General features: G+C 46.3%; 1 protein-coding gene across 2 annotated transcripts in view; it reads left to right on the plus strand.

Annotated features, from left to right (window-relative positions):
* Nucleotides 1–12,770, plus strand: part of LOC138299137 (putative leucine-rich repeat-containing protein DDB_G0290503) — a 149,403-nt gene that overhangs the window by 79,832 nt on the left and 56,801 nt on the right. For both annotated transcript variants that reach the window (XM_069237187.1, XM_069237188.1), the window contains exon 2: nt 2,476–3,563. In XM_069237187.1, the coding sequence (XP_069093288.1) occupies nt 2,476–3,563 (1,088 nt within the window). The remainder of the gene's footprint in view (nt 1–2,475; nt 3,564–12,770) is intronic.

Genomic DNA, 12,770 nt, shown 5'->3' on the forward strand with positions numbered 1-12,770 from the left:
TAGGTATTTTGCAAGGGTGTGAAAAGGAGGTTGCCAAAGAGGTAAAGTGTAAATATACTAGGGTTTTAAGGATTTGAGATTGTAAAATAGGCATCCAGCAAAGAGTTTATAAGGTGAGGACTGTGCAGGCAATTCTGTTGATGTGAAAGTCTGAATTGTAGTGTATCTGTAAGTGGAACATGTGTAAGGATGATGGCAGAGACTGGATCCCAAAACAAGCTAACAGAAGAGTAGCAGGGAGAGAAATGTGGGCCAACAATCGTCAAGAAATTGGGAAGAAAGCTAATAATATATGGGAAGAAAGCAATAGAGGGGGTAGAATTTGATGCTGAAATCAAAGGATGCATGACATACGTCACCCTATACATAATGAAAGCTAGGCATTGTGTTTAAGGGATGAAATGGAAAGAAGGATTAGAAGTTCATGTTAGATCCCAATCATCCCTTCTAGGTTTTTTTAAGGAAGGAGATATTGCGTATGAATAAAGTGGTTGGACCCAGTGAGAAAAAAGAATTCCTGAAGTTGTCTCCCTTTAAAAAAAAAAAAAAAATGGTTGCCATAAGTCAGTATTGAAGACGTGCACTATATACAGCATACTTTAAGTTAGCAAGGTACCCACGTCCCTAAGGAAGGAGATGAAAGCGAGCTGGAAAAACCTATGTGGACGTCATAGCAATATATCATGGAAGAAATAGAAAGCTCTGTTGGTTGGTCCCAATAGTACTTGCAAGTAAGGGCAATGAGGCACCTAGGATATGTGTCAACCTCTGTGATTTACTGCCAGTATATCGGTAAATAGCCATCCCTGCACAACATCACAGATGTTGGCATTGGTGAACAGTGCCACAAGATTCTTAGTCTCTTATTACCAAAGTAAAGCCTGTCAACACTTATCTTTTGCAGCATAAGAGGGTACATACCCATTTAAGAGTATGCCATTTGGGATGGTATTAGTCTCATTTGTTTTCTAGTAACTGATGAATAACTGTTTTGAAAGAAATTGATGGAATGACATTCTTATAAGATGTGTTGGTGTACTAGGAGACTGTAGAAGTAGAATAGAATGTAATGTTTGAGATAGTGTTGAGAATACTGAAGGCTAAACATATGGCATTGTGGGCAGGAGAATGCACAACAGGAATGAGGATGGAGGCTACCTGGGTCATCACTTCTCAAAGGATGGAGACTCTCCAGAGTACAGTTTGGTGAAGGTAATAATGGAAGCACCATGCCCAGTTAATGCATAGGTATTTCCGAGAATGTAGTATTCAGTGTTGTGGTGTGTTTGTGTTGGTGGAGGTGAAGTGGAAGCAGGCAATTGAAAACAATAGAGCTTTATGCAAGGTGTCCAAGCCTAATGCAGAAGGTTTGGCAGAGTAGTAAGGCAGTTAGAAGGACCTGGCTTATTTTCATGTTGCTAAGGAATTGACTGTAGAGGAGAAGGTAGTTAGGAGGTAAGATCTATTGGTAGGTCTGAAAGGTACAAGGACAGTGTTGGAACTTGACCATGAAGGACATATTGCAATGAGAACTGTAAAGTGGAGCATCAGGGAGGACATTTGGTGACCATCACTATAAAAGTCTGTAGAACATTCATGGTTATTGCATTCCATGCATGGGTAATAATAACGCCCAATAAGCAGTGATCAATTAGGTTACTCTGGTGGAGGTTCCCAGTGGAGCTTGGAGCAAGTTGGCAACAGGCAGCTCTGGTCCATTTGTGGGTTTAGCGGGTAGTGGAGTTTGTCAAGTATGTGTTTGGTAGAGAGAGACTTCTGAATATTTTATAACAGACAATGGATTACAATTGACATAATTGTAAATGGAGGAGTTTTTGAAAGGTGCTGTGGTGAAGCACATTAAGACATCTCTGTACTACCTGAGAAGCAACTAACTTATCTAGTGATTTAATAGGGCTAAGGATAATCTCTGACTGTCCTTCAAAATGCTATATAGTGTAATTTGCAGATTGTTCTCCCTCGTGGGTTCTTGTTATACTATTCTGATCCATTTGTGGCCTGGTGCATTAATTCAACTGCGTCAGTGCTTCATTCATGAAACTTTGCTTCAGTGAGACCTGTGTTCTCATTATGCCCTTTATGTTATGCTTATCCTGTGCTCTTCCTAGGTCTCTCCTGTGTTCTAATTACACCACCTTGTGCTCTTATTAGACACTTCTTGTTATCCTCTCTTGTGCTTTTGCTAAGCTCCCTCCTTTGTTCTTGTTCTACCCAGTATTTTGTAGATCAAGTCTGGCTTTTCACTGCTCGCCCATGATTCTGTTCTGCCTCATTGTTCTCTTTAGGCTGCATCTGTTCTCTTTTTGGCCTGCCTTGTCCTTTGTTAATGTGCATGTGTTCTCATTTTTCTACTCATGTACTTGGGCTTCCCATCACACTTTGCTTCCTTTTCCCTCTTGCTGTGCTGATATTCTTATTTGTCTCACTCCTAACGTTTACATTTTCTCTTTTCAGGCCAGCCCCCCACAATGGACTCCAGGGGAGAAGCCATGAATGATGTTTGTCGTATATGTGCTGTTAGACTTCAGGGCAACCAGAGGCGCTGGATATTTGGCCATGGTGGGCGAGCCAGCCTGCAGGTGGTGCTCTCACATGTACTGGGCCAGACGGTGACCCGGGATGGCCGGGGTGAGTTCTTATGCAGCAAGTGCATCCACGTGCTGGAGCGCATTTACCGATTTGACACGGTCATCTCACGAGTGGAAGCCCTTTCCTTAGAGAGACTTCAGAAACTTCTGACAGAGAAAGACAAGCTTAGCCAAGCTGTGCGCCACTATTATGCCCGCCACCATGAGCTGCTGGGGAGGCCAGCCTACCAAGGCCAAGACATCACTGTGGACATCGTTGGGCTGCCACACGTTCAGTACAATATGCTACTCAATGACGACATGGCCCTATCGGAGTATGAGAGTTGGTCCGAACGCAACACCAACTGCTGCCAAGAGGGTGGCTGCCGGAGCAAGACCTGCTATGGCTGTAGTGCCTTCCGTGTGCCCGACTCGGAGTATGAGTCTGTCTGCCATGTGCCACGACAACTTCGCAGGCTTCGCCCTGATACCCTATTCCAGCTTTCCCGGGACAAGTCACGCAGCATGCCAATGGATCTCCAGCGTCCATCTCGTACATCCTCTTTGAGTGGGGGTGGCGGGAGCTATGGTGGCTCTGTCCGCTCATTAAGAGTTGGGAGCCTTGGTGGTACCATGTCTATATCCAACATGTCACTGGACACTGCTTTGGATGTGGAGGGGGACCCGTTTGAGGATCCTCGCTCACCTCACTCGCCACGAGGGTTGTTGGAGGCAGCTGAGACGATCCGTTGCATTGAGTACCATCCAGTCACTTCACCGCCTCATTCCAAGATTCCAGTGAGGGTGAGCAGGGGCTCGGTGGGGAGCACACCCACCTCTCCAAGTGCAAAGTTGGAGTATGATGGCACTGGTGGTCAGGCAAATGGAACATGCGTGGAAAGTCCCCACCGTGTGGAACTCTGCCCTGACTTGCTTCAGGAGCTGTCTGACGAGTACCTGAGTCTGCGCCCACAGGTGAGGGCAAGGGAACAGCCACCACTATGCTAGTGTGTCACTGCTTCCTTTATACTTCATTCTATTGCTATATCATCTGCCTTTGTTTCCTGTTTATTCTTTAGCTCCACATTTTTGCCTCCTTTTTCTAGGGTTTGCCACTTTTTATGTTTTTGTTTTCTCACTTTGTAAATTACATTAGACTAGTAAGTTTACATTTGCCTAGTGTTTTTTACACAAAGTTACCTTGTTTTGATAGCATGGGATGATTAATAATTCAATAGTGGAAAATGAAAGACTACATTACCAAAATAGAACATTTAAAATTGAAAGAATTAATCCGGTGAAAACAAGTACCTGTGAAAGATTAAGAAGTTGTGCTGTCTGGCTTTGGCAATCTGACATTTAAGATTCTCAAAGGCTTTCTCACTTGACACAAACCTCTAATTTATTAGGTCTTGTCTAAGACAACATGTGCAATGTCTCTTGCGAGAAATGTTGTTGTCTTGCAGGGGGCTTAAAGGGCTGCCCATTGGTTGGTTTCTTTGTCACAGTAGTTTGCTTGTTTCTTATTGGTCACTTTCTGTGGACTTCCTTCCTCTTTGTGTGTTTGTCTCTTCCTTGAAGCATGGCTGCATTACTTGTGTCTCCCTTGTGTACTTCCCATTCCTTCTTTGTCCCCCTGTCCCTTCCACCTCTGACCCTTAATTGTCCATCTGCTTGCCCCAGCCCTCCTCCGTTGTCTGTCTGCTTGCCCCTAGCCCATCCCTCCCACCATCCATTGTCCATATACTTGCCCCCAACCTCCGTTGTCAGCCTGCTTGACTCAGCCCCTCCTGCACACCCTCCCTGTCTGTGAGATCCCTCAACTGTGTCCTTCCCTCCCACCTTTCCTGTTATTTACCTCCCTCCCTCTGTATTGCCTCCTCGGCCCTCCATTAAATGCCTCCCACTGTCCTTTAATTGCCTCTCATTTCTTTAATTGCCTCCCTGTTGCTGCCTCAGGGGGAGCAATAGATAAAAAAACAATGATGTGGCCAGCGCTGGCCGCATGATGATGTTGTTGGTTTTTTTTTTTTTTTTTTGTTTTTTTTTTTTTTTTTACACTCCCCTCCCGCGTTGTTGCCCCATGCCCTCCGTCCCTCTCTTGAGCCTCGGGGGAGCCAAGCCCATCATAGTGTTTTTTTTCTTTAATAATGTTTTAAATTACTTTTAGCCATGCTGTCCAGCAGATGCACTACTGTTCAGCATGGCTACAAAGCATTGACAAACCCAATAGCTCTCGTAGGCAAGACCTATTGGCCTTGCCAATGGTTGTATCCTCAATGTAGGCTTTCACTATGTTTTATTGACAATGTTTGATAAGCATTTGATGTAATTCACAGTAATCGCCAGCGCACATTGACAAAGTCAATAGATATGACTATGGCAAAGCTGCAGGTTTTTTTAAAGTATTTTATTCCGACATAATCAAAAGGTATTAAGTGTGGAAAGGTAAAAAAGTAAAAAAAAAAATATATGTTGCCATCTAAAGATGGTTGGCATATGTGTGAAAAAATTGGGAAAAATAATTGTAAAAATGTGCCCACTGCAAAGATGAATAAATAAGGAAATGAAAGACATGGCCTGAATTAAAGCATGCCATACATAGATACACATTGTTATTTTGTTTTTTTTGCTAAGCATTAGGTTGGTATAAATGCTAAAGCTGTCTCTAGGCCACACCAAATGAATACTGACATTCCTGATTAACTGACTGTACCAGTGTACAAGAAAATATTTTGTATAATAAAAATGTTCTAATATTTTAAATATTAGAGTGGATTGATATCCGAAACTATGGTGAATGAGAGTAAAGAAATGACAATAAATCGTGATTTATATAATATTTAAGCATGATTGCCTAGTGGGATAATGCAGAATTATTAGACTTCTTTACCCGATTCCTTTGTGTTCCAGAGATGAGGTCACAGCACTATAGAAAGAAAGAGATACCAATTATGCCATCTCTTGGACAGATGTTAAACCCAAGTTCCAGAAAGTATTCCACATGCAGTAATGTGGCAGAGAGTTGTGCAGATATTTGGAGACATGGCAGAGGTTGGATAACAACTTATCCCGTGCTTCCAAGCTCAGTGCCTCATTACGAGGCGGTCTGTCTTGAGACTGCCAGCCTCACAATGGTGGTCAGGACTGCCGCTGCTTTGGCGGTCTGACCGCCAAATTAAGACCCTGGTAGTCATACCGACCAGGGTACCACTGAGACCGCCGGGATCGGTGATCCGATGGTCTGACAGTGGCATAGGTCAGAATCAGCCAAGACGGCGCTTCATGTTACGCCGCCCTGCTGATTATGATCTGGTTCTCTGCCATGAAAATGCTAGCGGAGAACAGGTGCAGGGGGCCATAGGTGGGCCCCTGCACTGCCCATGCACTTGGCATGGGCAAGGGGGGGTCCCCTTGCACAGCCCCCTTGCAATGTTCACCGTCTGCAGTGCAGACAGTGAACATTGCGAGGGTGTTGTTGAACCCTGCAGGCGACAGCATTGCCACTGGCTCAAATATGAGCCAGAGACAATGCTGATGCCACTTTACAACTAGGCTGACTGACGAAACCTCTGTTTCCGCAAGTCAGCCTAGCGGGAAAGTCTTAATGGATCGGACATTCGGCAGTGTGATCTAGTAATTACAAGTTTTAACTAACACTCAACAAAAAACACGACTGTCCCCATGTCATTTCAGGCTATATGTATACATAATTCATATGTAATCCAAATGTCATCAACAACTTTAAGAAGGTGGTTGGAGAATTAGTGAATAATTAGATTGTCCTTAAGGTTTTTCGAAAGAAAACATACGATGTAAGGTCACTGTTATGTTGGGATTGGGTCTGTCCAATTTACCCTTCTGTATGAAGGGTAAAAAGAGTCCTCACTCTGGCTGGGCTCTGAAAATGGTTTTGTTCCTGTGACGTAACAGGAGAGCTAATAAAGTCTTGAGGCTCGAGCCTCATGGTTCATACACTAAGAGTGCATGTATTCTTTTCATGCACAAGCTGTACACCATTAGCGCAGGCCGCACTCACACCGCGCAATACAACAGTCACAACAACGAAAATTATACACTTTCATGGGAAATTTATTGAATGTTAAAAAAATAAACAAAACAAAACGACAACAAAAAGGCCTCGCAGGCGTGGCCAAGATGGCGACCGGTGTGGATGTCTGAAATCGACTTTGCTCCAGGCCCTGAATATATCCTGCATTAAAAGCTCCAACCCAACCTCACAAATGTACGACATGAGGGCCCCAACAACAGACACCCCCTAGATATTGCTGGTGGAAAAGAGGAACTGGCAAGGCAGGAGACGTAGCCGCTGCAACGGAATCGCGGCCGTCTGTGTGAGCGAGACCGCGGCACGGGCCTGAAGGTCCCGCGGTCAGGCCTATTAATAAGGGCCCAGGAACTGAGGTATCGAACCAATTTCCGCAGCGTGGTGCGCCTCCCGTCTGATGGAGCGTGCTTGATGATGGCGAGGGGCTGGGTCACAATGCTGCAGTGAGGCGACGGGCTCCTTGAGACACGTGCTGGAGCGTGCAGGGAGTGCCGGAGGACCGCAGCCAAGATGAGGCGCATCACTCTAGGATGGAGGCTTCCCCGGGCGGGCCCGCAGCAAGGGGACGTACTCCTAGCCTGGAGGCAGTGTATTGGGGATCAAACGGACAGCTCTACCGGCGGGCGGCACTCTTGTGGGCCTGACGTAGCCCGGTGATGGCTCACTGTGGACACCAAGAATGTCCAAGTGGGGGGCACCTTCAGAGGAGCTAACTGCCTGCGGCGCTCCATCCCCACCCCCCCTACAATCCTCCAGTCAATGACCCGTGCTCCGGGTGATTCCCAGAAAGAATATCACGGCTAACAGCTAATAAGTGGAAGTAAGGAGGATGCACAGGAGAGGGGGGTGAAGTATCATAGCACGAAAAAATGGGCTAGCGGCCTCCTACAGCCCAGCATTGGGAAAGACACTTTGGCTTTGATTAATGCACAGTAACCACACACCGGCGGGAGCAAGCAGCTACTAATAAAGGAAGCATTAAATGGGTGTCTCATTGCATGCTGGCCATATTAAACTAACGATAAGGCCTCCTAACAACCCTGGCAGCAATAAACTGCAAAACGCAGGCAAGAACAACGAAACTTAGATGGGTCGCAACAAAACAGACAAACCCGCGGCGAGTGTCCCCGGGTCGCAGAAGGATGATGCGCTTGGAGAACATAGATGTCCCCCGAATGCCTCCCTAGTGGCGACACTAGCAGAGCACTCCCAAATATTCAACTAAATACTAAGCGCAGGACTTGTCATTAAGAGCAAAATGGAACCCAAGATTGACGCACTGTGCATTGATATGGGCCACATGCAAGAAGATCATAAAAAGAATGAGTCAAAACCACAGAAGCCACAGTGTCCACCTTGAGACCAACGGTAGTGGACGCTACTTCCCATATTGGGGCATTGCAGAAGGAGGTGACTCAGTTGCGACAACGAGTAGAGGACCAGGAGGGAAGATCCCGCCTTAACAAAATACATGTGGTGGGTCTCCCGGAGCCCGAGGAGTGTTCCAGCATGGACTTGCACATCGAAGACCGGCTCTTTAAAACAGTACTGCAGGGTAAACACTTGTCTGTTTTCTCTGTTGAGAGAGCCCACAGGGTCCCGGGCAGGCCTCCCCCTCCGGGCCCCCCCTCTGCGCCTAGTGGTGGCCCACCTCTTCAATTATCAGAACAGAGACCATATACTATGGGTGGCCTGCACACGTGGCCCATGGAGGATATTGAACTCGCTGGTACATATTTACCCAGCCTATACCTTGGAAGTGCAACGTAAGCGAACATCTTTCCTTCTGGTCAAACACACAGTCAGAGACCATAATATTAAATATGCACTGTAATTCCCAGCAACCCTCTGGATCACGTTCAATGGTGTCGCCACTTTCTGTACCACACCGGAAGAGACATGGATGGAAAGCATAGATCTAACTAGTGAGATGCCGAAGACACCAGCGCAAGCGGCAAGGAACATGAGACGGGGAGGACAAGGGCACACGTAGGCGGTGAACAAGGATGGGGCCATCTAAGGAACAAGCGGCAAAGGAAAGAGCACAGGTGTTGGCGGAGGTGGAACATCGGGCGAGGTCCCCGTCTCCACCCATGGCAATACAGGAACAACTAGATGATAACACCCTCGAGATGGACGGCGAACTGACAAATGCACTACTGGGGGAGGCCCGTCCCTGACTCCACAAACTTCAGACGTCTTGATATAAGACTCAATATCACTATGGTTATGAACTGGGGTTTAGGAAGGGCCCTGTATACATGTCCTCTCCTATATAATCCAAGAGGCAGGGTTGATGTTCTTATCCTAGGGGCTGAGTATTAATGTTTTGCTAGACTTTAAGGTATGTGCATCTGATTGGTAAGCCACGCTACCCCTCCACATATGTATGTATGTATGTGGTATTTGTAAAGCGCATTCCGACTCACGAGGAGCATCGAAGCGCTAAAAGGAGTAGAAGGTGAGAGCAATAGAAGGACTAACAAACCCACCTTTAATCCCCCCCCCCTCAGAAAAGAAAAACATCCGACTATCGCGGAAAGAGCTAAGTCTTGACCAGTTTCCTAAACTTCAGATAGGCTGGTTCTTTCCTAATAGTCAGTGGCAATGAATTCCAACCTTTAGTGGCTGCCACCGTGAAAGCTTTGTCCCCCCATCTTGCTCTCTTTGTGCGAAGAACCTGATTTCTAAAACCTTTAGCGGACCTCAGGTTTCTTTTGAGAGCATACCAACAAAGCCTGGTGGTGAGATACCTGGGGCCTATTCCATGGATTGCTTTGTGGGTTAAACAGAGCACTTTAAAAATTATCTGCTGGGACACTGGGAGCCAGTGTAGTTTCTTAAGACTGCCGCTAACTGATTTCCACCTTGGGAAATTTAAAATTGCTCTGGCTGCTGCATTTTGGACCATCTGCAGCTTAGTGATCGATTCCTTATCCACATTCAGGAGAAGGGCGTTACAGTAGTCAACTTTCGACCTTACTAGTGCTAAGACTGCCGAGATTCTACATTCCTGCGTAAGGTAAGGGAAAATTTTGCGAAGCATATTGATCAGCCAAAGGTATGTCTTCAGCGTATGATTTATGTGATTTCTGAAAGACAAGTGGTCGTCAAAGAAAACGCCCAGATTCCTACTGACCGTGGTCAGAGCTGGAGGACTCCCACAGTCTACTGGCCACCAAAGTGAGTTCCATAGTTCTTTTGCCGGCCCAAAGCAAAGAATTTCTGTTTTAGTGGCATTCATTTTCAGCCAGTTTGTCTTCATCCATTTGCTTACACTTTGCATGCAATTGCTGAACCGATCCACAACCTCCTCCCAAGGTTGTGCAATCGGGACTATCAACGGAGTATCATCAGCATAGGAGGTAGGGATAAACCCAAACGAGCGGATGATGTCGGCCAAGGTGCAACATAGAGGTTGAACAAGGTAGGGCTTAAAGATGAACCCTGAGGAATCCCACATGGCAAAAGGAAAGGGGAGGATCGGAAGTTGCCACAACTTACAGTTATCCACCTATTAGACAAGAAAGATTCTAAAAGCTTAAGGGCGCGACCTCTAATTCCTGCTTGACTGAAGCGGGAAATCAAAAGATAAGGTGAGATCGTGTCAAATGCTGCTGACAAGTCCAGCAGTACTAGGATAGCCCCTTGACCATCATCAATCAATTTCTGAATAGAGTCGGAAGAGGAGATCAGAGCAGTCTCTGTACTGTGCGTTTTTTTGAAGTCGAGACTTCCCCCATCCACTAGGAATTCTGCCAATTCCTTGTTCAGCAATTTCTCTAGAATTTTGCCCAAAAAGGGGAGAAGTGCAATAGGCCGTAAGTTATTTAAGTCTTTGCTATCCCCGTCTGTTTTTTTCTTTAATGGTAAGACTGTTGATTCCTTCCAGGAGGGGGGATAAATCCCAGAGTGTAACACTTCCTGGAAGATCAGGACTAAAACCCGAGCCATCAGGTCAGGGACTAATCTGAAAATGGGCGGGGGGCACGGATCCAAAGGGGAGCCTGACTTTATATCACAAATCATCTTTTTGACCTGGTCCTGAGTAGGGGCATGAAAGTCCATTAAAAAAGTGTCTCTTAAATTAATATCTGAGGCCAAGTCTACCAGAGATTCTCTGGAAATTACATGGGGGGTCAAAGGTGGCATGTATTTGGAGATTTTTGTTTTCAAAATGCTCCGCGACCTTGTCACAGAATTCCTGAGAATTCTCCAGGTCCCGAGGCCTAAGAGGGGAAGATAGCAGTTTTATTACGTTAAAGAGTTCTCGGGGCATTCTCTGCCTCCTTCACCTTAGTGATATAATATTTCGATTTGGCTGCAAAACGAGCCACTTTGTAGGCACAGAGAGCAGCTTTTAATTCTACCTTCTGCTCCAGAACTGGATTTAATTTCCAGAGGCGTTCCTGTCGCCGGTAGTTTCTCTGCAGCCTCTTTAGTTCACTAGAGAACCAAGGTTGACTAAGCTTTTTCCTGTCACTGGACCCCAAAACTCTAGGAGGGGCCAACTGCGCCTTGGCTGCTTCCACGCCTTGATTAAAAGTGTCGGGTGAGGGCCGGGCCTGTATCTCAGCTCTATCCCAGCCTTCCTCTAGGGCAATGACTAGGTCTTTACCAAAGGTGTATTCAGAGTTGAACAGATGTTAATATTGTTGCTTGTAAGCATTATAGAGAATTTGGCAGATCAGCAGTTCTCGCTACTGCCTGGGATGGGGAGTTTACTGCCGTACTTATGACAGAGGGATTGTTTTATATGTTTCTAACAGTTATAGTTGGTTGCGCATATCAGAGGGTGTGATGGGAGGGGAATGGTGCAGTGGTGGGCGTGAGTCGGACGCAAAGGGGTCAGAACCTTCAGATGACATCACTAATGCCTCACAGGACACAGGCAGACTATACCACTTTATTAAGTAAATGTCACAATACTCTTTTTTGACATGGAATGTAAGAGGGTTGACAGGGTTCATTAAAAGCTACAGGGTATATCAGTTTTTACGACAGTGTAAAATACATATGGCGCTGTTGCAGGATATGCATTTCACTCCATTAGACTTGAAGAAGGTACGCAAATGCTGGCGGGGCACACTGGTGGGGACCACATACTCTAGGTACGCTAGGAGGACCCTTATCTGGGTGGCACCGGGTGTGCCATTAGAGGTGCTACACACCAGAACAGATCCAGAGGGATGGTATGCAATACTAGAAGGGAACCTAGATGGAGTACCAATATCTATATTTTGACTCTATGCCCCTTAACTCTAATCAAGCTACGTTCTTGCAATCACCCACCACAGACCTACTACATAACCCGACAGCGCCATGCTACTGGGGGGGAGGCTACAATACCATCCCAGACACAGTTGGACCAGTCACCCCCACCGGTGTCAGGTGCCCAATCTATAACAATTACACAACATTTGCACCAATGGGCAACCCACAACCAACTCCAAGACGCATGGAGTGGTCTATATCCCACCACACCCGGATATTCATATTATTCAGGATTGCATGATCTACACACCAGGATAGATCATTTCACTTGTAATTCGGAAGTGCTGTTGAAGATTACCAATGCCAAATATCTTGGTCGCTCACTGTCGGACCACTCACCCCTGTGAATTTGGCTGAGGTAGAGCCGAACTCCCTCCCCCCCACCCCCTCAGCCCCAGCCCTACAGATTTGGGCATACAGGGGCTCATTAGAGAGCACATTAAAACTTATGAGACAAAAACGGGTATAGCATCAGATGCGGGGTTTGAATGGGATGTGTTCAAGGTAGTACTCTGGGTCATGCGATAAAAACGAACTCCGGTGTCAGACTACTCTTAGGCAGGGAACTTCAGGAACTAGAGTCCAAAATACGACACTATGAGCAACTCTTACTCACAGATGAGACCGCTGCCTCTCCTCTGGCGAACACATGCATTGCATACAAAGAGGTCCTAGATAGACTCGGTCAACTGGACTACAAGGAATACTAGGTGCCAAAGCATGTGGATGGGGATAAAGCGGGCAAACTCTTGGCCTGGCTTTTGAGCTCCGAGACTACTCGTGCCCCAATTGCCGCTATACGGGAGGGGGACGGACAGTTGATTAACACGCAGGCGGAT

Source organism: Pleurodeles waltl, chromosome 6, assembly GCF_031143425.1.
Source record: "Pleurodeles waltl isolate 20211129_DDA chromosome 6, aPleWal1.hap1.20221129, whole genome shotgun sequence".
In the NCBI taxonomy this organism is placed as follows: Eukaryota; Metazoa; Chordata; class Amphibia; order Caudata; family Salamandridae; genus Pleurodeles; species Pleurodeles waltl.